Raw genomic sequence first — 27,335 nt, 5'->3', positions numbered from 1 at the left:
TGGGGGTGGGGGGGGGTTGGACGCGAAGGCGCGCGCGCGGGGGCTGTTGGGACGGGTGGCGAAGTTGGGCCGCGGCGCGGCAAACCGGCCCGCGAGGGAGGGCGCGCGGCAAAGGGCGGCGCTCATTGGCCGGCGAAGGGCGAGCGGACCCCGTCGAGAACTGGGAGCAGGAAGGTCTCAGCCAATCGCGGTGGCCGGCGCCTGAGGGGGGGCCCCGATCCCTCAGGAGGCGCCGGTGGCCGGTGAGGGGAAGGGGCTCGGGCTCGGCCCGGTGCCCGCCCCGGCAGGTGGGTTAACGGCGGTCGGCGGTGGAGGGAGAGCCCGGAACGCGGGGGCGGCCCGCAGCGGGGTCCCGCCTTGAGCGGGAGCGCGGGGCCGGGCGGTTGGCGGGGCCGTGGGGCGCGGAGAGCGGGTCGTCCCGCGGCCTCCGGGGCTGAAGGTGGGGAGCGGGGAGAGAAGGCCCGTGAGAGGCGGGAGGAGTAGGGAAGGAGCGGGGAGCAGCTCCGCCGGCTGATGGCTTGGGTAACGGCCGAGGGAGGCGGTTGTGGAACTTGAGCGTCCCGAGTGGTGTTGTTGAGTGTTGTGCACCTCTCGGACGTTCTCGGCAGTGAGAATTCGCGGCCCAAAGCTGTGTGGAAGTGTCCCGGAAACTTTTGGCTAAAGGGTGGTTCTGCTTTCAGGTGAAGGAAAGCCTTCTGAGTCCTTGTTTGTTGCTGGTTTAAAATTACCCAGAGTTAAAAGCTGAGAATAAACTTTACACACCTGGAATCGGTTAGCCTGGTTTTAACTCTTAAAACGGTGTCGGTCCAAACAAATGGTAGTACCTTGGTGGTCTTTTTGGTTTTTTAATGTTGTGTAAGTTGCGTTGAAAGGTGACTCATTGTCGCTCGTGTTCTTCCGTTAAAGGCTTAGTTTAAAGGATTCTCGGATGACTCCTTTAAGGTGGTGAGATAAACGCTGAAGTGAGTCCTTCAGATCCAAACTTCCAGCCTTCCCCTCCCAACAGTCGGTTTGATTCTGGTTTGTGTATCTCCATCTGCTGGTGGGAAATGAGTCCCTGAGATGCTCACGGCTTCGTGTTAGGCAGCTGTAAACTCTGTGGAGATACAAGCATCATTTTAGTCTCTTGATGCCGTAGAGGGGCTGGCTTTTCCTTTGTGAAAAGGAAAGCATACCTTTCCTGCAAGAATTAAAGTAACAAAAGTGCGGAGTGTCTGCTGCTTTCAGTAGTATATTCAGCTGAACAGTACTAATTGTGTAACTCCAATTCAATGTCCCTGTTATCAAGAAGACAATATTAAATGGTATATGGGAAATTATTTTTCACTTGTGAAGTTGCTTGTTGTATATTTTTACTTCTTATTTATATGTATTTTAATTTTTTATTTATTTTTGCAAAAACAGGTGCAGCCATGCAAGAAAGCATACGTTTTGCTTCATCAGGAGATGACGTTAAAATATGGGATTCCTCATCTCTAACTGTGGTGGAGCAGTTCAACCCACATACACCCCCACATCCAGTCAGCTCACTATGTTGGGCCAGCAATAGTATCCTTTACAGTTTCAGCCATAGTTTTGTGGGCGTTCTGCGAAATTTCAGTGAATTTTTTTTATTAAAGTGTCTGTAAATCACAGGCCTGATACAGTTTTGAAGTCTTGTATAAAAAGATTTGTATGTATTGTGAAGAAAACGTTGTGGTTCTCTGTGTTGAAGCGATTTACAAAATGAACTCATGCTGGTGAATGCTTCTGAAGAAGTTTCTCTTTCTTTAGGAGGCTAACACTTTTTTAATGATTATGATATGCTTGAATTGCCTACCAACTGTAAAGCTTACTCATTTGTTTCTTCGATAGTTGATTACAATATTCACTTTCAAGGCAGTGCTTAATTTACTGACAAGGTTGAACAAAACAATTGCTCGTGTAGTAAAATTCTATACATAGTGTAGAGAGGAAAACTGTAATGAAAGGTTTGTTTGTTTGTTTTCCTTGAACAGCTTCTCATTGATTCTGATAGTCTCTGATAGTGTACACTTACCTCTTTCTCTGTAGGCCCTGGTTTTCTTTGTGCTGTTTGTAGCATTTACAGAGGAAGCACAAATGTGTTGGATGTGTAGGAAAACATCCATAGGATGGTGGTGATTTATGCATGAAAATGGATCTGGCCTGTTTAGAACTTTCACCTCTGTCTTGGAAGCCTATTACAGAATAGTGATATGAGGTGCCGGGTGTTAGGTAAATATACAAGAAACTTCATGAAAACAATGGACTGTCAGGTGAACAGCTTGACTGTCATGGGAACAGGCAGTGATGTCTGATCTTGATGTAAAAGAAGGACAGGATGCTGGCACTTAACAATTAGGTCCTGCAAGTTCTGAATCTCTGTCCTCTAAGTCTGCAAATAAGTGGATGTATGAGAGAAAAGTTAAAATAATTAGAGCACAAATGAATGTTTTAGGTATGGAGCTTGCAAAGAAATTGAAGCATAGATATAGTATTTTTATATGTATATGCACTTATATGTGTTGTTTAGTAAACTTTAGCAATAGGCAGTCTGTCTTGTAATGCTTTCTTCTGCCTAGTCTCCTCTCCATCCCCCGAAACTGCAACAATGAACTATCTTACTCCTATATGCTTTTGAATGTTTGTTAGGGGTAGAGCATTGGGTTTGGTACTGCATAATTCTATAAGCTAAAATGGTGCCTTAAAATAATGAAAGAAATAGCAAGCACTAATCTGCCTACCAGTTCTTTAGTGTTAAGTCCAGCCAATTAACCTGTATTCTTAAATAAACAAATATAAAATCACAATGAGCATTGCCCTGAAGACATTCAGGACATGGATCTAAATGATTACTTGATTCGTTTGTTGGGGGTGCAGAGGCAGTTTCCCTGCTCTGTACTTCTGTATTGAAGGCTTTTCTTACTACTTTGAGGGAGGTGGTGTCATGAAAGGTTCTTTTGGGGGGTTTTGTTTTTCTCCCCTCAGTACAGAGGGAGACAAATTAGCAAACATTCATTGTACTCGAGAAACTATATAGTGAAATAGTTTAACGTTTGTCACCAACAGGTTCTTTAAATCCATAGTCTGCTAACAGCAACAGACATTCCTTTGAACTTTAGTGATAAATGGGGTTCTTACTTGGGAGTGGTGGGGAAACAAAATTGTAGAGCAGATAAGCTGCCTTAGTGGTGAAGAGCTCTTAAATAATATCTGCCAGATATTTCTTCTCTTCTCTCTGAAAGAAATTGCTTTTCCTTGTATTGGGAAGTAAGGGCTGTAGTTAATGCAAGAGCTTTTTAATGAAAGCTTGGAAAATAGCCTTATGTTTCTATTTCTAGGTCCCTTCAAGGTACAGTACTTTAGACTGTTTAGCCAATCTGTCTTCTGTTCGGTAGGGGAAACTTACTGTTGCTTTTATTAATCACCAGTATAATACAATTATGGTCCATAACTTGTGACTAAGATAGATACCTGGCCACTGCTTCTGCTGCTGGTGATAAAATAGTTGTTTCAAGCTGTAAAAGCAAACCTGTTCCACTCTTTGAAATAGGTGAAGGAGTAAGTATGAGTAATGCTGGTCCCTGTTTTTACCCCCGCCCCACTCCACCTTGTGTACTGTTTGTATCACATCTGTTCTGCATATTGGGGTCAATTTAATTTTACTGTTGTTAGAGTTATGACATGTATGTAAAAACATTTTTTTGTGCATAGTTAAATACATATAAAGAGCGAGGGGAATAGTGGTTTTTAAATAGTTCTACCAGTAAGAGAATACATATGCAGTTGTACTAGCTTCTGATGCTGGTAGCTTTCTGCTAGGGTAATTTGCCTGTTGAGCCGCAGTGTGATAGCCCAAGGGAGGCAGTGGTTTGAACTTGATCTAATGTGTAGGCGATGGAACAGAGCTCAAGTCTGAACTTAGTTTTCCACCTTGAATTGTCAGTATTATGCATGCTTGTGCATTGTACATTGAAAAACTTAAGAGTCTATCTAAAGGTTGTTCTTGGAGTGCACACGCAGTAGCTTCTGGAAACATGTGAAATAGTAGCACTTCTGTTATGGTCAGGGTTTTTTTCCTGTTAAGTGGAAGCATGGCACTATGAACTCTTCAGAAAGCTGGACTTAGTTTTAGAAGAGTCTCTCGTCGTGGTTGTTTGAATGATTTGTTAGTGTTCTAAACCATTCTAATTATTCTCTTTGGATAGCTATTGTAATGCTAATTTGGACTGGAAATTTTCAGAAAAGGTGTTCAAACCCGGCTTTTAGGTTGCTGAAGCAAACGCTTTCAAAGGTGAAGTGTTTGTCCTGGAGATTTCACTAAATCTGATCTGTAACTAATGCAATCATTTCCAATTTTTCCATGTCAATAATTAGATGGACTTGTTTTTTCATAGTTCAAATCTCAGGAACTTAAAAGTGAATTTTCAACGTGATAGAACTGAATAATAATTTGTCCTCGATGTAGATCTATCATTAAGATTGACATTTTTTTCAAAAGCTGGTACTTCAGTGATTATTTTAAAAAGAATCACTTTACCGAATTATGAGGTTTGCTGCTATAATATTCTTTGTAATGTTTAGGGAATGTGAAGTACATGACTTAGACAACTTCTTGATTTTCTTTTAAGGAGTTTTTTTTCTAAACTTAGCATTTTCTTTTTAAAACTCAGTACCTGAATAGAAGTCTATGATTGCACTTTAGGGAGCTATAATTTAAAGGGAAAATGCATATTGAAGGAAAAGGCGCTAAAAAAATTTGGAATGGGAAAATGTGAGCATTTGGGAGTTTATTAATTTATGTATTTAGATCTTAAAGTCTATTAAACATATGCCCAAACTAGACTGGATTTTAAATGCCTTTTGACTGTAGTGTAGCAATGGTTCCATTGGTCAGTGGGACTATTTGTGTTAATGAAGATGAAAACACACATCAATATGCTTTTCAGTAGATTTGAATAAATCCCTGCATTATCTTTAACATACCTTTTTTTCCCTTCTCCATCAGGCAAAACAGACATGTGTGAGCTTGAATTCTAGTTCTTCATATATTGCGAGTGGAGGCCTTGATAACACAGTTAATATCTGGGATCTGAAATCCAGAAGGGTTTACCGTAGCCTTAAGGTAAGTTTGTCTGAGGAAGAGCTGTAGCTTTCATGTGTTATAGGTTTTGCTGTCAACTGTAAAAAACAACAAGAAAAAAAAACTTTCTCGAAGTCATGTATCTGTAGGATCAAGTTCGCAGATAGGAGCTAGCACACATACATGTCTTGTTCAAGTTTGTGTTCTTTATGTGCTGTAAATAGCAAATTTAATTTAACAAGCATACTTAACTTGATGTCTGCGGAGTACAATTCTATAATAAAGTATGTTTAAATTTTCAGAATAGGCTTCTTATTTTGCGAATTTGTATTGATACTCTCTGATGGGGATTTTTTCCAGGGGCAGCATTTCAGATAATTGCTGTTTCCGACATGTCAAACAAGACACTTTTGTATTTGTAGAATACTGTAGTAGAACTAATGTTATGCAAAACTGAGACATGGTTGTCGTCTAACTGATCCAGTATGAATTCTCTAAAACCTTGTTGTGATGCACAAAACTTAGGATGGTCTAGTATATTTCCACGATGCCTTCAGTAGATGATTTGCCCTTATTTAGGATCACTGTTAAAGAGGCTATAAAACTTTAGCTTTGATTTATTCTTTTTTTCTTGGACTTTTAAAGTTACAGTTAGAAACAAAACTACTAAGTAGCTAATACAATACTTTAAATATCTTTTTTCTCCTTTTTTGGGCTAGGAGTACTCGATTGTCTTCCCCTGTATATTCAGTAAACACAATATCATCATTGCAAATGACTATACTAAAAAGCTATTTGGTAATTATAGGTGTTAATGCTAAAGGTGACAGAAGGGGAAGTTGGCAGTAGTACATCAGATTCACAGAAAGTCTATTCAAATATCACTGGTTTCTGGAAGACTTACAATAACATTAATGACACCTGTGGTAGATGCCTCTATGGTTCTCTCATTAAAATATTATATATAATTACAGCATCATCTTTACTAATTTATTAAAACAATCTTTTGAAAAGAATCACACAGTGGTTCAAATATAATGGCTGATCTTCAGTGTGTTCTGCTGCTGTTTTCTGGGATATTCCATAATAACTCTTAAATAATCTTTTTAAATGTTACAGCTGGTCAGAAAAAAACCCATCAAACTGAAGTTTTCTGCAAAAGCACGGATTAGGAAGGAATATGGTTATCCTGAATGTCTTTAACCCTTTCCCTCTAACCTCTCTCCCCCACAGGATCATAAAGATGAAGTCACATGTATTACATATAATTGGAATGATTGCTACATTGCTTCTGGATCTTTGAGTGGTGAAATTATCCTACACAGTGTTACCACCAATTTATCAAGTACTCCCTTTGGTTATGGCAGCCGTCAGGTAGGCTATCTGTATTAAGTTCCTTTCAGGTATGAAGCTTTAGTTCACAGTGTTTAGAAATTGAAAGTACATATCAAGAGCTTTTAAGTTTTGTTAATCTGTTTCCTTTTAATTTTTAAGAGTGCAGTTACAGAAAAGAAAAAACTAGACCATTGTGTGTATTCTAGCCTTAAACAATAGGTAACACTGAAATACAAATTTCTCAAGTACCTTTACTTATGTACAGGTTACAGCAAATTTTACTTTGTAGACTCTGATTTCTCAAGAACAAACTTCTACACATCTTAAAACTGAACAAAAACCAGTTGGCTTTACAAACCAAAGCAGGATTTCAATGTACGACTCAATGTATGTTGTTGCAAAGAACAAAGACCATGTAGCCTGTGTTCTGACTTACCCAAAGTAATCAAATGTTCACCTGAACAGAGCCATCTGTACAGTAGGGGTGTATATAAGCCTGCATTTGGAAATAATAAATTTATTTAATCTGGAGATGAAAATTGCACAGCTGCTCAAACTGAAAAGTGATGAGATTTTATATTACCTACTTAGGTGTTTAGGCAAGATTTTGGATAACTAGTTTGAAGGAAAACTGTGCAAAAGACAAACACAAACCATATGTGCTACTTAAGGGCCTTGGTAGGGTTTTCCACTGGAATTCCTTCTTGTAGACTCAAAGGATACTGGAGAATTGGTGGGTATCACTAGGGGAATTCCCTTGATACCAGGGCATCTGCAGTAGTAAATGAGCTGTGTTGTCCCATTGGAAGTTCCAGCGTGCATTCTTAGTGTGAATGTTGTTTTAGGCACAGCCAAGTGTTTGCATTCTAGGCATTCTTTTATTTTTTACTGAGTCATTTTTACAGTGATAAGAGCTGCCTAGGGGATGCAGAACCATTGCTTTGGTTCTAAACCTGACCTTTAATATTGCAGGGAATACTGAAGTTGTGACTTATTTTCTGTTACTGCAGCAGCTTTTTCAGTCCTAGATTGCAGATAGAGTGTAAAGTTAAATTTTTCTCCTGTCGAGCATGAACAATATAACTTGATGAAGAATCTCTTACAACTTTATAGCATCACGGGAATTGTGGTATACTTTCTGTTGAAAAATCTCTGTTAAATTCAAACTGTCTCTGCTCTTGGGTGCTGCAGTGTCTTTGATCCATCACTATAGTCTCATACTTATATTGAAGCAAAATTGTACTTCATACCTGGTTTGATCTTAAAAATCCATCTATATAGTCGGTTCATTTTTCTGATTTGATTGTTATGATCTTATGAAAAATGTGGATGTGAGACAGGAGGTACAGGGATATCCATGGCTGGATTACACAGCGGAGGTGAATATCCAGAGTGGGGGCTATGTTGCTAGCTAATTGGAAGATGAAAAAAATTCTTATGAGGATGATTTGCATCAACCTGTTTGATATATTCAAGTCTTTCCACCAAAAAGTGATTAGGAATAAGTGATGCAGTGAATAGCTATTTTGGCAGATGAAATCAAGAGGCCTACTGCAAAGCTGATTGACCTTTAAGATGGATAAGGATATTTGAAGTGTTAAATCAAAGTAATTGCAAGCACAGAGCTATTGTTCACTTTCTAAAGGGCCTGTAACATTTTCTAAAGGGGGGCAGTTATTTGATTGCAGCCTTAATTTAAAATGGAATCGAGCTGTAATTGTGTAATGGGATGACTACTTGGATGTCCCAGTTTATCAGCTTATCTTACATCCTAAAAATTATCTTTGCTCTTATGTGCAAAAGTAGCTTTATTTTTGGGTTTGGGTTTTAACTGGTACTTGTAGAGAATTGCAGGATTAATTGTGTAGTGAAGCAAATATCTGAAGACTTGTGTAATTCTGTTTAAATTTAAAAAGCCTTTACTCGATTTATAGTTTAGGGGCCCGGTTTTTGAAGAGTAAGCTTGAATAGATACACAGTGTATTGTCCTGCTTGATCCTGGCACTAGCTGTCTGGCTTAGTAAGGGTCACCACTTCCTAGTAACTTTTTTTACAACTGGGGAATGTGAGGTCAAACTAACCTTATAAAATTTAGCTTGTCTCTGTTTGAGCATGGTGGAATGTAGTTTCCTTGCCAGTTAATTTCTGATATTGTATAGACTCTACAAGTAGTAGAATAGCACAAGGTTGCAGTGTTTTCTGTGACTATAAACAATTTTCTTTTCATATGAGTTTTGGCCTATATTCTATTAATTGATTTTGATTTAGAAACACCTTTGTGCTTTATTAGAGTTGAGTTCTTGCACAGAGCTGTTTGCAGATCCCATAATTTGTCTTTGCTGTTGGTATTCATTTAGACTACCAGATTCTTATCTGCTTGCTGTTGTGAAGGTGAATTAAGGTTTGTTTTGAAACATAATGTTTGTTCAAGTCTTCCCTGCCTGGTGCTGTTCTCCTAGCAACAGGATTTAGTTTAGTTGTTTGAACAGCTGGCTAATTTGTAGAGAAGTGTGATGAGTTCTGGTCACTCCATATAGTGAAATAGCTTTAAAAGCTGAAGACTATCAACTGTGTTTACATCTGCCTTCTCACTTATAAGGCTCACCAAGGTATAAAGGAGATTAAGAAACTGTACTATCTTTAAATAAGGTAATCAATTATGCTAGACTACTTTTGGTTTAGTTTTGGGCTTTTCTCTTGGTTTCCAGTGGTGAAAGGCCTTAAGTGTAGCTAGTCCTCCTCAGCAACAGACCAACCATTTTCTGAAGTGCACTGTTCCTTGTTCAGCTGTCTTATTGTGAAGCTTAAAGATAAAATGTACTTTTATTTTCTGCAGAAAATCTACTCCAATCACTGCGAAGGCAAAAAGATGTATATGGCTTTTTGTGCTACATTGACTGGTAAAGTGTTCCAAAGAGGACTTAATTTTCTCTTTGTGGGTTCAGCACTTTGCGCTAAATGTGTTTTCTGGTAGTTCTCTGTGTGCAGAATTTCCAGAGATCATCAGGAGTTGTACTTCTGAAGCAAGTTTCACTACATCTTAATATTTGCCTCTTTCTTTTTTTTTTTTTTTTTTTTTGGTTCAATTTTGACAGATTAGTTCCAAAACATGACTCCTTCCAAATAATTGCATCATTCCTAACAATCTTGAAATGAGTTTAGTATCAATGACTAAAATAATTAGAAAACAGATGACCCCTTCCCACTTCTGTTCAGACATTTACTTATGCATATTTGAGTTTCACCTAGTGAATGGCTATGCTGACTTAAAATAAAGCAAGTATCTTAAATATTGCCCTAGATCCAATTCGGGTAAGATGCTTAAGCTTGCCTAGTCAGATTTTTCCCGGTGAAACATGTCCTACACCTTTGCCATTTGATTTTGTGGATGAAATTGTAATCTGTAAACATTCTTGGGCTTCTTTTCAGAAAAGTACCAATGTTTAACTTGTCTCCCACATCCTTAGCTAATTTTTTTCTTGTAACTAGTAAACCTTGCAGTTAAACCGTGTGGGTTGTGTGCCCATTTTAGGCTTGGGATTCCTATTGCTGGCAGTACAAAGGCCAAGGAACTGTATTGGGGCTGTTTTCAGCTAGGCTGGGTTGGAGGCCTTAGTGTTCAAAATCCGAGTAACAGAACTTTTGTTTCTAATCTGTAACTTAAGAAAAGGGACAGGAAATGACAAATGAAGTTCAGCTTCTTCAGGGGAAAAACCTGACTAGGAGTGTACCAAAGTTCTGTGTGACTTCATCATGCCAAGCAAAAATTGACTTTTTTTTTTTTTAAGACTATTTGGTGAAGACTGACTACGCATTAGTTTCTTGTCACTAAGATAGACAAAAACATTAGAAAATATAAGAAATAAGATAAAGAAACATGTATTGAAATTAAAAATAGATGATAGAATCTGATCTAGAATATTATGCATGACAGCTCAAAAATGTTTACAGAATTAGGATTGACAGAGGTACAGAGGGGTTAGAAGTAGGTAAGAAGTCTGGTAAAGAGAAAAGAAAGGAACTGAAGAAAATAGAAAAACCTCTTAAATAAAGACATAAAGGGATACACAGTTAAACAGTAATGTTCAGTGACATAAACATAATGTAAACAAAAAAACCATTTTCTCTGAACACAGTTGATCGTGATGATTTTTGGTTTTTAGCATTGTCTTTGGCAATAAATGTAATCAGAGGGAGAAGGCTGGAAAAGTAACTTGAGAATTACAACAAAAGGAATGTTATAAAGGAGATAAGTTTTGGTTTTAACTGATTGGAAGAGACTTATTCCTAGCATTAGATTATCCTGGATCCGTCTCCTGTGGTGGGTGAGGAGGGGTCCCTTTTACCTTTTTCAGAACTTCAGTATCGAACACTTTCATTCATACGGTGTAGGACTAAATAGCTCCAACGTCTGATCAAGTGTAATAGTTCATCTCTTCCTGTACAGGGAGTCCCATTCCCTTGCAGCACTGGGTCACAAAAAAGATATTTTTCTGTGTATACTTGTCAGATTTCATAGTGGTTGTATGTGTATTTTAACTTCACTCCAGTGAATGCTGGATAGCATGTTGGGTTTTTGTTTGTTTTGTTATAAAGTTCATGTAGAGTTAAGTCAACATTTTAAAGATAAAGACAGAATGCTACTTGATGAAGCCTAATCTCATTCGAAAATACAGTTTCTAATTTGCTCTTTGATTATGGATGGGGTGGGAAACGAGGAAAATGTACCTAAGACTTAATGCAAGTGATGTAGTTTGACCACCTGCATCTTAATCCTTGATGCTTTCCCATATGAGGCTTGGTTGTCTGCTGTTTCTAACTGTGCGAAGCTTAAGGCTATATTTTTTCACCTAGATGTTTCTCAGGTAAAGTATTTTCTGTAGAAAACTTCAAATTTAAGTGACTCACTCTGGGAGGAGAAATGTTTTGGTTTTGTCTTGTCAAGCAGCCTTTCAGAAATGAGGTTCTTTCGTGCCTCCAACTGTCTGGGCAAGAATTTGAAACTTGGACATGTAGCATACTGTCAGGGACACCAATATGATGCATTTGACTGTCTCATAAAAGTGTGCACAGATTTAGGCGCTTCCATTCCTTGAGTCTGATCTAACAATTGCATTGTTGCAAGTGAAGTTTGTTGCTAACCTAATTCACTGAAAGTGAGGAGTGAATAGGATTTTCTCCACACCTCACACCTCCTTCATCGGCAACGTGAAATTAAACTGTGAAGCTGCTCTGAGGAAGCACCATGACTTCAATGAGAAGTGGGGAACAGATGTAATATGGGGAAGGTATATATATGAAAAAACAATTGAGAACTAGCCTTGGGCCTGTGAGACTGGAAGGAAAAATGAGAAAAGAAAATGGGAGACTTGGCAGGATAGCAAAGGATGTTTGAGGAGAACTAGGAGAGAGTAATTGTGGTGGGCAGGAGAACAGAGGAGGGAGAAAATGGACCATGAGCAGATGCCAGGGCAGTAAGGAAGGTATCTGGAGGTAAAGAAGTGAGATAACTGTGAGGAGCAGGCATGTTTCCCGTGTAGCTCATGTATGTAATTGAAGCTGTTATTCCTGATTGTCTCAATATTTCTTTTTTCAATGTAAATAAACTGAAAAATGCTGATAAAAATATCTCCGTTGTATCCAGTAGAGTACCGTATTAATTGTAAACAGTCATCTTCTGTCCTGTTTGAATATGCAGTTGAGCGTGCTGCTGCTTTGTGGAGCAATTAGGCTTCCAGTGAGACATGCAATACAAGTGCTAGAAATTACGTTGGAGGCATATGAACCAACAAATATCTCCATTGAAATGAAGTGAAAGAGAGAAATAGGATAAGAATCCAGTACAGTGCGTTGTGTTGTGGATTACACTAGAATAATATAATAGCTTTTTGAGAGCATTTTCAGACAAATAAAATGTAATGGCTCTCATCTGTCTGGACTTGAGTAAAGCACTTGATTCAGTGCCTTGTGAGAAAATATTAGAGAGGATGGAGGTTTAGAAAGGAATTGAGGGTGTGTAAGAAATAGGCTGTGGGAAAGAAGACAGTAGGTAATATTGAAAGAACAGTATTTGGGTTATCAGTAGTTAATCTTGTTTAATATTTTCAGTAACGGCTATGATATGAGAAGTAGAGCTATGATGAGACACAGTTGGAAGGTATTGCCTGTAAGAGACGATTGTGACTATCTAAAAATGATTGAAATAATAGATGTGAGAACAACAATGATAGTATAGAAATCAAGGTACCAGGCTTAGGTCACAAGTGAGGCTTTTTGTGTTGGACTGGGATTTGAAAATTCCCAAGGGAAAGAATGACTTGGGCTTCTTGATCATAAAATGGCAATGAGCAACCAAAACAGGCTGGATCACAAAAAAGAAAATGCAGTCTAGGATACGTCAGGATAAGTATAAAATGGATGAAGTGTTACTGCCTTTGTAAGGCAGTAGCAAAATTGTTTTATGATGATACAAGATTCTGGTTGTCCATATTCAGGAAAGATTCAAGCTGGGAGAGTTACAAAGAAACTGTGATGGTACTGAAAAACCAGTCTTAGGAAACTGAGTCTTGCTTCTGGTTTATAGCAAAATAAGCCCGAAAGAAGGTGAGGTGGCTGTTTATTAAAACAGGGAAAAGCAGCACTAGGGAGTTAGGAAACAATTTAAGTGTAAGGGTGTTGTTGTCATGGAGGTGAATTAGTCCAAATGGGTCATCAACAAAATTAATCTGGAAATTGAGTATTGTGATTTAGTATTAGAGCAGATAGGTTCCGAAACATCCTCTGAAGCAAGATGGTGGAAACAAAATACTTACGTGCTTCTGAAAGGCAAATTAAGTTCCTGTATTACATGGTTCTGCAATAGCAAGGCTGCGTGTGATAAATCAGGCATATTACCCTCTTCTGTGGTCCTAGCTCTCAGGGTGAAGTCTGTTCTTCTGCAGGACCTACGTACTTGCATAACTCTGGAGTCTGTGTGTCTTACCAAATTGCCCTATATCCAACTACTTAAAATCAGTGGAGGGGAATTAAGTGTAACATTCTTGGCAGGAGACCAATGAGTGAAATAATGTAGCTTTTCACTGCTTCGATTTTAGGTGTGGCTGGTCTTTTTTTTGTAGTGGGTATGATGGCATGATACTTGCTGACAAACCAAGAAACTTTTCTAGAAGAAACAACAAGTCTGCCCCCTGACAGCAAAAATGGCATTGTAATGTGAAATGACCTTTTTTATTTTTTTTACTTTTTATTTTTTAGAGTGGCTAGCCTGTGTAAACTACTTTACCTTAATGTAACATCTGTATTCCTGATGTGGTGTGTATGTTTATAAAATAAATTAATATGGTGTTTAGTAGTGGTACTACAATTCATTTTTTATGTCTGTTTTACAGCCTATTCGACACTTGAAATATTCAACCTTTAAGAAATCCTTGCTGGGCAGTGTTTCTGACAGTGGAAATGTAACTCTATGGGATGTAAATAGCCAGAACCCATATCATAATTTTGAAAATACTCATAAAGCACCAGCTTCAGAAATCTGCTTTTCTCCAGTCAATAAGCTGCTGCTTGTAACTGTAGGTTTGGATAAAAGAATTATTCTCTATGACACTTCAAGTAAAAAGTGAGTATTTTAAAGACTTGATTTTATAGGATCCTTATTTGGTTTTTATAAACTGAAAAAGCATGCCTAACTATGACATGAAATATTTAATTCAGACCACATTCAGAATGGTTGAAGTGGTGGCATATCACTAACGGAGAACCTGTGCCAAGGTCCGTTTTGCTTTTTTATTTAACGAACAAACCAACCCAGATGAACAATCAAAAAACCCAAGGCGTGTGGGAACTAATTGAGGTGCTACATGTGAGTGACCTCTCCCAAGTGCTTGTGTGTGGGCTTTTCTTGTTGATACAGAGCAATTGGCTTCTGTAAGGAGCAGTGCAGCCTGCGAGGACCTGCACCCACCTGAGCTTAGCTTGTCTGCTTTTCTAGTTCAAGGTACAAGACACAACTGTGGTGCACAGAGTTGCTGAGGTAGTGAGCCTTAAATATGGGAGAGCATTGGCTGAAAAAGCAGAAAGTGTGGGGTGTAGGTGATGGGACTGTGTAGTAAGAGGGTAGGATGGCAAGTGGTTTCATGGGAATTTGGTTCTAGTGCGAGCTGTGCTTTCACTTTAGCTGAATAGAAGCAGGAGTCTGGCTCTAGTTTGGAGGGGTGGAGCAGAAGGATGCAAACTAGGACCTGAAGTTCTTCCTAGACTTGTGGGAAAGTTAGAGTTGATAGGCTTGGGAAACTACAGGGTGTATGTAGTATGATTGCTGCTGGAAATGATGATACTAGTAAATAATTTAGGTGCCAGAACTGCTGTTATGAGGCAATTTGATCCTGTCCTGGTGAAATCTTTTTGACCATATGCAGTCTTTAATTTAAGCATAAACACTTACTATACTGGAACAGGCTCCCCAGGGAAGTGGTCATGGCTCCAAGCCTGTCAGATTTCAAGGAGCACCTGGATGATGCTTTTAGTCACATAGTTTAGTTTTTAGGTAGTCCTGCAAGGAGCAGGGAGTTGAACTCGATGATCCTCATGGGTTCCTTCCAACTTGAGATATTCTGTGATTATATAAGCCTAATCCACTGGTTACTTGGACTGGAGAAGTGGAACTACTGACCTGTAGCTGAATTATGAAAGGTTTTATATTTTTTTTTTTTTAGATAACTCTGTTTTGAAAAGTCTAACTTTTGAACCCTAAAAGCTTCTTTATCCTCACCTTTCTCCTGTTTGAAGGTTACTGACAACAATAGTAGCTGATTTTCCTCTGACAACAGTAGACTTCATGCCTGATGGTACTACTTTGGCTATAGGATGTTCCCGGGGAAAAATCTGCCAGTATGACTTAAGACAACTGACATCACCAGTGAAAACAGTTATTGCTCACAAAGGCTGTGTGAAATGCATACGTCTTCAGTTCAGTAGCACTTTTTCCAAGGTAAAAAAAAAATTTCCTTTTTATTGCTCAATATGCAGATTAATGAAAGCAAAGCATTAAGTTCTAAAAAAAGTTAGCATTCAGTTTCTAAGCATTATAGATGCCAACAAAAGTGGTTCATACCAACATAGAAATTATAAACTGCTCAGTCTTAAGTGTCATTTTAGGGTGTTTTATTGTGGAATTCCCCCATGCCCAGCCTCAGTATAGAAATGAGTGAAACTTCAGTCTTAAGTTTCCTGGTGTGAATGTGCTGCCATTGCAGATCGGTTTGTGGCACCTTAGATTCATTTGTAGGCAGTAGCAGAAAGGTCTGTAATGGCCCATCCACTTAAGGGGAAGACACAGAGCTGCCCGTCTTGAGGTGTTTTGCATGGTCTTATATATGGCCTTTTGCAGGCACATATAAATAAATGGTGGAGAAGTTGATTAAATAATAAAGGCTTAAGAGGTTCTTCCAAGACTTAATTAGGCTCTACTGTATCCAGAAACCCCACGTGTCCATTCAGTGGAGAAGGAGAGAACCTTTGAAGTGGATTCTTCACCGCTCTGGGACTTTTCCTCCTCTTCTAGCACACTTGCTGTTAGTGGTTGACTATTGCTTTACAATTTGGAGCCCCTGATAACGTAATCTCTTATTTTTCCTATGCCTAAGCCTAGGATCAAAATTGGCTTGTGCCAGGTCACTCCATTGGTACCTTAAGTTCTGTTGCTATTCTTTTGCAGGACCACACAGTATTCATATAATAATACAGATGTTTCCCACATGCTTTGAAGTTACATTAAGATACTTTTTTTAATATTTGTGAAGGCATATCTCCTAGGCAACCTTTGCAACTTGAACTGTATTTTTTTTTTCTAGTATTTTGAAACAGAAAGAATATTGGCTTATATTTTTACTTTTAGCTGAAGGAATAATAACTTCTCTTAATTTGTTCTATTTTTTTCTTCAGTCTAACCTTACGGGTTCTTCAAATAAACCTGCTTCCAAAAGAGTAGAAGTCAAAGCTGGTAGTAATCTTGGAGGAATTCAAAATCCTGGCATCAAAAACATTGCCTCTCAAGCATCAGCAACAGTTTCATCTCATCTGACATTGCCAAATGAGAACAAGGGAGGAGATGTTCTTCAGGAGAAAACAGGTAGTGTTGTCTTCCTCCTCTTATAATCATATTTGGCATAACATAAAAGATGGAAGGAATATTTTGTATCTTGACCATTACAGTATAAAAATTTCACTGAGGAAAGGGAATTTCTTTGGAAGAACTGGATGTTCGTGTGTGCACATCTGCACCTTCTTTTCCCTCCCCTACTGCATTACACATGAGACTGTGAGAAGTGAATTGGGTCCTACTACAAGCTTTAGACACAGGAAATCTAAAATTCTGGACTTGAAGTAAAAGTATGTATTTAAAGGAGAAAACTCTATGGTGATATTGTGGGGCTGTTTCTTGCTTTCTGACTTCCTGTAGATTGTCCTTATGTACATAATGTATTTTCTGACACAACGTCTGTATGGAGTGCAGAGCTAATGGTTTGTAATTCTATTAATAAACAGAAGTAACAGACTTCACCTAAAAAAACCCCAACCAACCAAAACACAGAAAAAAAACCCCTAGTCCAAACACCCAAGCAAGAACTGAACTGTATTTTTGTGTGAGGCATGATTCCAATATCACATGGTAGGAAAGATGTTAAATATAGTTGCAAGTATGATTAGTTGTATAACTGTACTTGCTATTTACGCTTCTGAAATTAACAAGTTCTTTATAAGAATTCTGAGCATTATTCTAAAATTCTGCCACTATATGAAATGTACTTTTAAAATTTTATTTAATTCAAGGGTTCTGAAAATATGGTCAAATTAGTAACACTGTTAGTTTGATTCTTGAAAAAGAATCCTGAAGCCGTTTTAATGCAACAGCACTTTCCCCCTCCTTTTTTAAATAAGGAGAAATACATTTAGCAACAGTAATTAGGCAATAAGCCACTGCAGTTCATAGAGATGTGTATTAATGACCTCCCCTGGGTATGCAGTGAAGTACAAGGTGAAGTAGAATGCTTCCTATGTATGCAAGAAGTGTTGCTAATCAACATTACTGAATGGTGTGGAAAATTTTATTTCAATTAAAATATGATTTATTATCTTTATTTGAAGATGTAAGGGGTAACAGCCATTAAACAGGACCATGCATAATAAATAAATGTTTTAAGGAAATAAAGGCTTACCAAGTAAACCAAATATTTTTCATTAAACTGAGTGTTCACTTTAGAAGTAAAGACCTCTGTATACTTCAGAAGGTACGGTCTTTAAACTTAAAAATGGGAATGGATGAGAGACCACAAGCTATATTTGTTCTGTGGAAGCTCTTCTAGACCCTGATTATGGGGTTTAACTTCAGAGAAATAAGGGGCATTCAGTAAAGTGATCTGATAGCATATTTAAAACAAAAAAAATCTCTTCATACAGCTTATAAATGGGCTGGGGCTTTTTGTCACAGGTATTTTAAAGTACAAAAGAATAAATGGAGTCAGGGTGCGATAAGAAGTTTGGATGTACTTTGAGCTGGCTTCCCATAAACTTCTATTTAACAGTCATCCTCTGGTTTAGGTACTTATTACATCTAGATTATGGGGAACGGGTAAAAATATACAAAAGACGTTTTGCTCTATTTTATATTATGCTTTTTCTGTGTAGATCCTCTGTAGATTCTGGCACAGGTTGATACTGCACTTCTAGTTTGACTCAGTGCGCCAAGTATTTACTTAACTAGCAAGTGCCATCCTATGTATGTGTCACAACTGATGTATCTGAAGGTGTGGAAAATGTGATATATTAATACATTTAAAAGTGAAATCTTAAACATGACTCAAGTTCCAGTTTATGTAAATACTTGGACATGATGAATTGTAGTCATCCACACAGTCACATTTGGATCACTTGAACAAGTAATCCCACATAGAGAATTAGTGACAGGTTTTATGAACAGTGGTTTGTTTATTTTTTTTTTAAATTAAAGTAGGTACAAAATAAAGCTTTTGCATGTACAGGTGATTTATTTATAGGAGAATTATTTATGTATTGCATAGCATTAATGTTCTTTGCCTAGATCTTAACTTATACAAGCAAAGTCTAGGTACTTTTAGAGTTAGGAGTTCAGTGAGGGCAGAATAGCAGCTTGCCTACAGTCCTGATCTGGTTTTCAAACATATTAAATTGTGAAAGGTATTTAGGTGGTTATCGTAGCAGTTCAATTCACTTCTCCATGTATTCCTCATCTAAAAACTGTAGTTTGAATAATTACTGGTGGTTTTTTGGACTTAAGATATACTTCCATTCTTCAGAAAACTGTTCCTGCTACCATGCACACAAAAGCTAACTTTTTTTTCCCTGGATTGGGTCAGGGAGGGGGCTTGAGGGTGGAGTGGGGAAAGGTCTAGGAACAAGTTTCTTCTGTCTCCAACTGTAACCCCACTCTGATTTCCTAATGTTAGGATATTCTCTGCTCATTTCTAATATCGGGTAAGCTTTAAAATAGGTGTTTCATAGGATTTCCGTTAGAATGCTTAATGACCCCAGTGAAGCAGGTTTCTTTTCTTGCAGAATAAATTCAAATTTTCATCATCTGAATGTGGTTATTTTCTTAGCAGAAGGTGCATTCACTAGTTTTCATTTCAGCTGATACACCATAAATTTGCTGCATCCATCATGTAGATTTTTTTTGAAAATGAGTGAATTCTCCAGTTTGACAACTCTCCTTTTTAAAAAGAGGAGAGGGATCCAAGTGTATCTTATTTTTGTTAGTAAGTATCTTAGCTTTTAGTTATATTCACCTGCATTGACAGCCCAAATGAGGAAGTTGAAGTTGACCCTCTGACTGGAATCCGTAGAAGGTTCTAAAGTGCTTGCTGGACTTACCAGGCATCATACTGGCGGTGAGATTGTTTAGGTATAAAGAATGTTATTTTGGGAAAATGTCAATTACTAACTGAATGTTACTGTCCTTTTAAGGCTTTCCCCATAGTGGCAGCTTGGATGTGATTCCATCTAAAGAAACAGATCATGGGAAAAGTGCTGATTTAAATAATTTTGATGGTTTGGGTCGAAGTAGTTTAGGAGATGTGTTTTCTCCAGTCAGAGATGGTAAGTTGCCAATACTGAAATTTGTAAAGCATCATTTATCTGCATGTAGTGTGATATTTTGACATTTGTGTGTTACCAACCGCTGTACCTACTTGGTATTTTAATTTGTCTTTGATTATGAACTTGATGCTATGATACGAATATTGACGTAGGTTTCATTAAATAAACACTTAGTTTGTCTGTGTTCTGGTATGTTGTAGATATTATTGCAAGTAAAGTGAATGAAGATCCTCAAGGAAAAGGAGATGGTAAACATACTTTCAGTACACTTTTCTTCGTCACTGGTAGGCCTTTGGAGGCCTATGCTAGTTCTTACATGCTAATTTTGTTGTACTATTGAAAATAAACAAACAATGAAAGCAGACACTGAAAGAAATGAACTTTTCTGGAAATTGTCTAACACATTGAGGTGGTAAGACACAACACGGTAACAGGAAATCAAGAGTATTGTCCTAAAGTGATTTTGTTTTTCCTTTATGCAATTTATAGTGATATATAGAGGCTTTTCATGTTTTATTACTTTAATAAGGACAGTGACAGTGTAAGTTGGATTTAAGGATTTAGTTTTTGTGGGGTGCATTTTTGGGTGATTTTTTTTGTTGTTGTTGTGTTGTTTATTTCTTTTGCATGGGTGTACAGGCGTTTTCAGTATGGGTTTGATTTGATGTGTGTGCTTGTTTTTTGTCCTGCATGTTTCACCTTTCCCTTTTCATTTTAGGTCTGGATTTTCAGCCCTACTTTTTGGGTTTGGATTTTCTCCCACAGCTCCCCACTGCCTTTCCGGTAAAAAGAAGCCCAGTGGGCAGTAGCGCACAACCGGTATGGTCTAGCCCATTACATGCACTTATGGGATCTCCAATTAAGGAAGAGGAAGAACATTCAGAGACTGACACTAAGAAAATAAATCTTGGAAAACAAGAATCTAAAGAAGTCTTAAAGCAGGTATACTATACTAATTCTTGTTATGAGTGGTCGTCTTAGAATCTTGACAGAATACTACTACTTGAAGGAAAAATCCTTAATAGCGTCCCAGCTAATCTTTATTTTGCAGCTCTGTTCACACTATTGACACAAATCTGTAAAATGTTGTTCAGTTTAAGCGCATCGGCCTTCAGCAATGCAAGATAAATGTTATGTTTCTCTTAAGTAAGCTCAGGTTACAAAAGTTCACAGGAACAAAACCGGGCTAGCCTGAGGAATATTTTGATTTTTCTAGTAAATCAAGAATGATAATTAGTTGGTTGCACCAGTATGATTGTTTGTTGCTTATTAGGTCAATTCCACCCTCTTCCTTCCCTATCCTTCATCTCTCTCTTCTTCCTTCTTGAGATACCTTTGATAGGCTTCTGCTGAGACCATATCTCCTATTGTATTGCTCTTGAGAAGTCTGAGTTTGCTAGGAATGATGTTTGTAACTTCACCGAAAAATGTTTGATATGAAAACTAAGAGGCCCATGCCTTTTGCACTCCTTTCTGTGTCTGCGCACTTGAGGCAATTTTGAATATTTTAGCAATCAGTTTTTAAGATGTCTTGCTAGGAAATGAAAAGCATATGTTTTTGAGTAGATTCCTAAAACCAAAAATGTTTGAAAGTGCGTTCCTGAAAACTTAGCCTTCAAGTGCAATTAGATAATTGTAATAAGTAGAGTTCACCTTCCTTTTTTTTTAAATTATTATTTTTATTGTCAGCTTTCAAAATCAAGCTCATCAAGTGCGGAATCTGTAACTTTAAGTCCTCCACCACCATCCACTGCTGTAAAGGCTCCTGATACAAATGAGAGACTAGTGAAGAATATTCAGGCTCACCCTGCATATGATCTACCAGTAAATGGTACTACCTCAACAAGTAAGTTGATCATTTTGGCTCAGTTTTAGGCGTGGTTGATTGTGAACTGATGTGAAACCTGATAAAATGGCCTTAGCATTAAAACAGAACATCCAGTCTTGATTATTCTGTAAATCCAGTTAGCCCTCCTAGAACATCTCTAATTGCCTCTGAAAAGACTCATTCTAAATCTCATTATTTTTTTTTTACTAGATGGTATTTGAGATAAAATATTGACAAGCCTCAAGACAAATAAAAAACCCCTCTTGTACTCCATTACACTGATTTTGTAAAAAAATTTATTTAATTTTATTTTATTTCTAATTGTAAAGGTCCAAAGGTAACATCACCTGTCACTGCTGGAGTTGCCAGTTCATTGTCAGAAAAAATAGTGGAAACCATTGGGAGTAGCAGACCAAATGCACCTCTGACATCAATCCAAATAAACTTCATTCAGAATATGATACAAGAAACAATGGATGACTTCAGGTACTGGTATTCATGGAGAACATTTTTGTTTTCAATGACATGTTTTCTTAGTAAGAAGTTTTAGCATCTGCTTTAACAAATTTCTACTTGTGTTAGGAAATGACACCATTAATAGCCCTAATCTTGGAAATCTGGGTATGAAACTTCATTTTTAATAGCTCTGAATGACTAATTAGACTGATGTCTCTGAGGACTGTTAATGCATGGCTTTGCCAACATGTTTTCAGAATGAGTGTTTGAATACTTCTCGGATGGTAAATTTATCTGCATAACGAGGTCCTTACTGCTTTCCTGAAGCCTTGTGCTGATTGTTTCCCTCCCTGCTCATCCCCTGTCCCAGCGGGAGAAATTTCTCTTAAAGTTGACATTGTGGAGAGTTTGATCTAGACAGTTGACTTGTATTTGCTTTGATTGTTGTTAGCTTGGCATATGTAAGGTGAAATACTGTATGTATTTCTACTGGTGAAGCTTTACATTAAAATAATGTCTGTGCTGTAAATGATAGTTGGTGTCAGAATACTTTGTGTTTGTGGATACCTAACTAGCATTCCACTTGTCATGAAAGAAGTAAGTCAAATCAGCATGGATTTAGAGTGGAGTTTGAAGGAGATGGAGCAGTTGAGGGAGTTGTATCTATGGGATCACTTCCGAACCCATGTTTAAGATTAAGTAGGTTGATGCCAGTGGTGGAGGGGAAAAGGATTGCTGGGCAGGGAAAGTGTTGCTGACAAAAACCAATGCAAAACGAGCTTAGCAGGTCTGTGTGCTATGGCTGTTCTGTATCTGCCAACAGAAAAAGACATTGAATGTTATTAAATGTCTTTAAATAAGAATACAGTATAGTAAAACTCCCCTGGGATTTTTTGGCGATAATCGCACATCTGATTAAAACCCGTAACTTTCACATGACTTAAAGTGCACTCCATGGATTGCAGATGTGTTTTCTTTAAAGTCTGTGTTCAGGCATCCCAGTGTTGGGAGGTGTTCTTGTCAGTCTTGTACTTCTACTATCTCAGATCTGGAGCCTCAGAGATGGTGTTTCTCTACTGACCCACACTTCTTGGAGTGGCTGGAAGGCTCTGCTGGCCCTTTTCCCAGTTGTAAATTGTGGATACATTCAAACTGAATGTAAAAGATGGATTGTACTGAGGTCAGTAAGAGGGAAGGGAGCCATTGCAAACTTCTCATTGATAAAAATACCTTTCACCCTCTGGAATCTGAGGAAAGGATTTTTACCATTCTTGCCTGAAATCATTCCTCTTCAAGTAATGGGGAAAAAACGAGGACCTGAGAAAAGGACCAGGAGGCATATTATAACTCATTTGTTTCCAAAAAGCTGCTTGTTTCTTGAACTTCCTGTCTTTGGGAGATAACCTACATCTTTGGGTTTCTAAGCTGCCGGTTGGCATCTATGCTCGATGTACTCGAAGATTGTCTGCCTCCAATAGGAGTTCTGAAGCACAGTAACCTGTGGAAATAGAAAGTGAAGAATATATTCCCTTTGGGTTTGCTATATGTTTTAGGAAAGGAGAATGAAATAAAATCTGTGTGTGTCTACTTAAGAAATGCCTTATTTCTCAGGCCGTTGGTACCCATAGCACAGTGTTCAGTCTCAGACAGTTGCACTGTGATGTGCTGTTCAGGAAGAGCATAGGAGCTTGCCTGCTTTTCTGTGGGCTGTTCTCTTTGTTCTTCCTCAGCATCTGGAACTCTTTGTGTTAGTGTAGTGTTCAGAGAGTATTTCCAAGCTTGGTTCTTGTAGTGTGGAATAGTTGTCCGTGAATTGACAAATTCATGTCAATTCATGGACAGCTCTGCCACTACACCTTATGTAGATTAACCTGGAGCATTCTGTGGGCTTGAGGATAATGTGTCATTTATCACAGTTGATGTTTTGGGCCCTCTTTCAAAAGAGTGCTGAAAGTGATGTACTGAAAAGCTGCATCTTCAGTTACAGATAAATATCTTTCTCTGTGGTACTTGTGATCAAGGGACTGAAAATCAGCTTTGAATAGTAAAAATGAGAGAAGTTGACAGCTTGCAAATGAAAAAAAAATCTTGATATTGCCATTTATATCGATATTTATATTTCTAAAGAGAAAAAAATCCTGTCTTTTTATACACTGAAAAAATGGTACTTATGAAAGTCAACATTGTAACAAAAGTATTCCAGAAAATAAGCGGTAGGGGAGTATGTTTCATGGCTTGAGGGTTTTTAGACTCATGTTTCACAATGTCATGAAGGTGAGGAATTGTCAAGTTCTGGGTGCTGAAGATTGGAGAGAATTACAGCTTCCTAAATAAAACTAAGGACTGTCCTTATGCAATTCTTCCCCCAGAGAAGCATGCCATCGAGATATTGTGAATTTGCAAGTGGAGATGATCAAGCAGTTCCATGTGCAGTTGGTATGTACAAAGAGCACGGTGGGAAATACGTTCGGTTTTCATTTTTAGTAATACCAAGGCATGCCAACTGCTTCTCTCAAAACCGAAAGTCAATTTTGCTTATTAAGAGCAAGAAAGGGAGGATTAGATGTGAAGGAGGGGGAAACTATGAATTGGAATCTGTTAAACTGTTTTATGCTTGAGAAATAAAGGGAACATATGCATTGGGTAGATATCATGAATTCCATATTTCAAGAGTTATAAAAAGACAAAAGGGAAACAAATTCAGCTGTCCTTTGGAAAGGACCAAGAGCTGGGGTAAGGAGGAGATAGATAGATAGAATTCAAATAGAAAGCTTCACTTATAGGTACTGCATGCATACTGAACTGTGTTCTGTGTTCTTTAACTTCACCTTTTTATGAATCTTTGTTCTTTTGATCTGCATTAAAAAGACCTTTTCTCAGTACTGAACATCTTAATGGAACCTGCATTAGTAGATTCTCATCCTGAAGAAGTGCAAAATATCCTTTGATAAAATATTCACTAATGTATTAATGATCAAAATAGTGTATGCCAGCATAAAAAAAATAATCTCGCTTTTCTTGTCAAAAGTTTTTAAAAACAGTGTTATCTAGGTTATTTAATTTTCAAAAGGGATATGAAAATGGATAGGATAAAACGAATAATTAACTTTATAGCTACTGATTGGGACTTTCTTCTTTTCTCTAGAATGAAATGCATGCTTTACTTGAAAGATATTCTGTAAATGAAAGCTTAGTAGCGGAAATTGAGAGACTACGAGAGGAAAACAAAAGACTGAGGACTCACTTCTGAAAGATTTACACTGCTATTTTTATTAGCATGAACTCACTACAGGTGGTGTGTTGCTTAAGACAGATCATCCCTCATCACTGAAGTATTGTATGAAGACCTGCTATTATTTTGAACATGAATCTTTTTCTTCTAAATGGTGTAAGATACTATATGTAATTATAAAATTTGTAACAGATAAACACTGTATAAAGAATATTTGCATACTCATGCTAACTGCCTTGAAATACATCCTTCTAACAGAAAAACTAAAAGGATAAGTACATTATCAGAGTTTTAGCAATATGTGAAGTGCCTTTTTGTAAACAAAATCAAACCAGGACGGATGCCTCTTTCTGTAAGAATTTTTTTATATACCTACTTTTCTATCTGCTGCTTTATTTTACTGCTGTCAGAAACAATCACTGTAGCTTGCCTTTTGGATACTTTTCTTGGAGAAAAAGGGGAGAGAAAGCTCATCTTCTGCATGACGTGAAGCCTTGTTTATAAGGAGCTGGAAAGTACAGTATTCAGTTAACTTTGTTCAACTGGCAACTCTTCTATCCTGATTAAAACTAGAGCTTGAAAATATTCCAAAATTCAGTGCCATGATCTTTCTTACTATATTTGTAAGTCTGAAATTTGTGCTTGTCTGCTGTGAACTTTGTTGCAAATGCTACTTTAACTGCACAATGAGACTTTTGTTACAACTTTAGCTATGGAACTAGAATTCTTTTTATTTACACATATTTGAATATTGTCATAACTTGTCCAATTTGAATGCAACTGTAGACTTCAAAATGTAAGTGTACTCAGCCATTAATAATATAGCATTGTGTAAATGCGCTCTTTCAGTCTTTGACTTAAGCATCTTTTGCACCCCCCCGCCACCCCTTCCTTTTTATTCGTAGTGAACAACACTTAATATTGAGTAGTTGTGTTGTGGTTTTGAATCTTGTTGGTTTAGTGTTATTGTAGCCTTTCTGAGATAGCTGCATACCAAATCTAACTAGTAGCTTAGTTGTATGATTAACATAGCAAACAGTAAAGAGAAATCATTGCTTCAGTAGCATAATGGTATGATACTTGTATGTAAACATTTTTGAAATGAAGCTCAGTATGAAGTCCTGACTCTGCTGAAGCTCATGGGAGGTTTGGCTTGGCCTTTATTTGTGCCAAGAGATTAAATTAAATTAAAACTTCAATTTTAAATTAATTTAAAAATTAAATTAAAATCTTAAATTAAATTAAAAATTTCTCTGAAAGACTTCTACAACTGTTTCTTGCTATTTAAATTGTTCAGAGGCTTCTTAATTTTCCCACTAATATTTGGTTGTTTCTTTTCACATAGAACTCAAACAAGGAAGGTCTGAAAACACGGTGAGTTAATTAGTTACAACATCTAGTGTTTAAATCCATGATGGCACTCTTCTCCTGAATGAGAAAGCCATAATATATAGTGTAACTTATTTTTATATGTTATAAAACTAAAAAAACCCCCTATCTATACCTTTTCCCTATCTTTAACTGCTTTTTCTAATAAGAGATGTCCTTTTTTTTCATGTTGGTTAATGACAAATACAATCTTGTAGCAAAATGAGGGTGTTCAAGTAGTCTTTGATATTAGGGGCAGGACTTTAAATGTCTGCAGTTCTACTGCTTTTATAAGCTTTTAAAAATATTTCTATATCGCATATAACTTCATGGTGAAAGGAAGCAAAGTAAGTTACTTTTTTTTTTTTTTTTAGTAATTTGACACACAAGGTAGAGAACTTATAAAAGTTCGTAGGATGTGTAAGCTTGACACATTGACCGCACAGTTCGTGAAGACAATAGTGTTGACGGTTGCAAAAATATCTTGCCGTTCTTCTACATGCTTTGCAGTGTTAATGAAGTAACCTTGCATATTTGCATATCTTGATTTGTTACCAAGTGCTCTTGCTAGTATACCCAGATGACAGCAGGGAATTAGACAAGTATCTTGGGTATTTGGCTTGTAGGTAATTTGTTTTCTTGACTCAGAGCTGTATAATGTTTTTCTTAATTCCCAAATGGAGGTGATTATAGCAAAAGTGATTAAAAGGAGGTATTTTGGCCTTTTTTTAAAGGCTTTTAGGGCTTTTTCCCATATCTCAGGATTACTGTAGCGCAAGTGGCTACACATGCTCTGTGGAGACCCAATATGCCTATCACTACAGGGGTATGTTTTTGCCTTGTACACAAAGCTGATTTGTATGTTAAAATAAAGCTTGTTTTATCCTTTTTGAGGAAAAAAA

General features: G+C 37.5%; 1 protein-coding gene across 5 annotated transcripts; it reads left to right on the top strand.

The window, feature by feature from the left end:
* The first annotated feature begins 176 nt into the window (after positions 1 to 176).
* NEDD1 (NEDD1 gamma-tubulin ring complex targeting factor) lies at positions 177 to 27,335 on the top strand. 5 transcript variants are annotated; one of them, XM_052774538.1, is made up of 15 exons: positions 177 to 287; positions 1,405 to 1,548; positions 3,467 to 3,561; positions 5,009 to 5,125; positions 6,317 to 6,457; positions 13,807 to 14,036; positions 15,206 to 15,407; positions 16,361 to 16,547; positions 19,418 to 19,549; positions 19,750 to 19,797; positions 20,268 to 20,491; positions 21,239 to 21,395; positions 21,707 to 21,863; positions 24,203 to 24,269; positions 24,979 to 27,335. In XM_052774538.1, the coding sequence occupies exons 2-15, from the start codon at positions 1,413 to 1,415 to the stop codon at positions 25,081 to 25,083; spliced, it is 1,998 nt and encodes a 665-aa protein (XP_052630498.1). In that variant the 5' UTR covers positions 177 to 287; positions 1,405 to 1,412; the 3' UTR covers positions 25,084 to 27,335. The 5 variants fall into 5 exon arrangements, with proteins under 5 accessions (XP_052630498.1, XP_052630502.1, XP_052630499.1 ...); XM_052774539.1 differs by having other exon boundaries at positions 191 to 283; XM_052774541.1 differs by lacking the exon at positions 177 to 287 and adding an exon at positions 345 to 439.

The sequence above is a fragment of the Harpia harpyja genome, chromosome 23 (assembly GCF_026419915.1).
Source record: "Harpia harpyja isolate bHarHar1 chromosome 23, bHarHar1 primary haplotype, whole genome shotgun sequence".
NCBI classification, from domain to species: domain Eukaryota; kingdom Metazoa; phylum Chordata; class Aves; order Accipitriformes; family Accipitridae; genus Harpia; species Harpia harpyja.
Note: the sequence above shows the minus strand (reverse complement) of the source record. Positions and strands in the feature narration are given on the sequence as shown.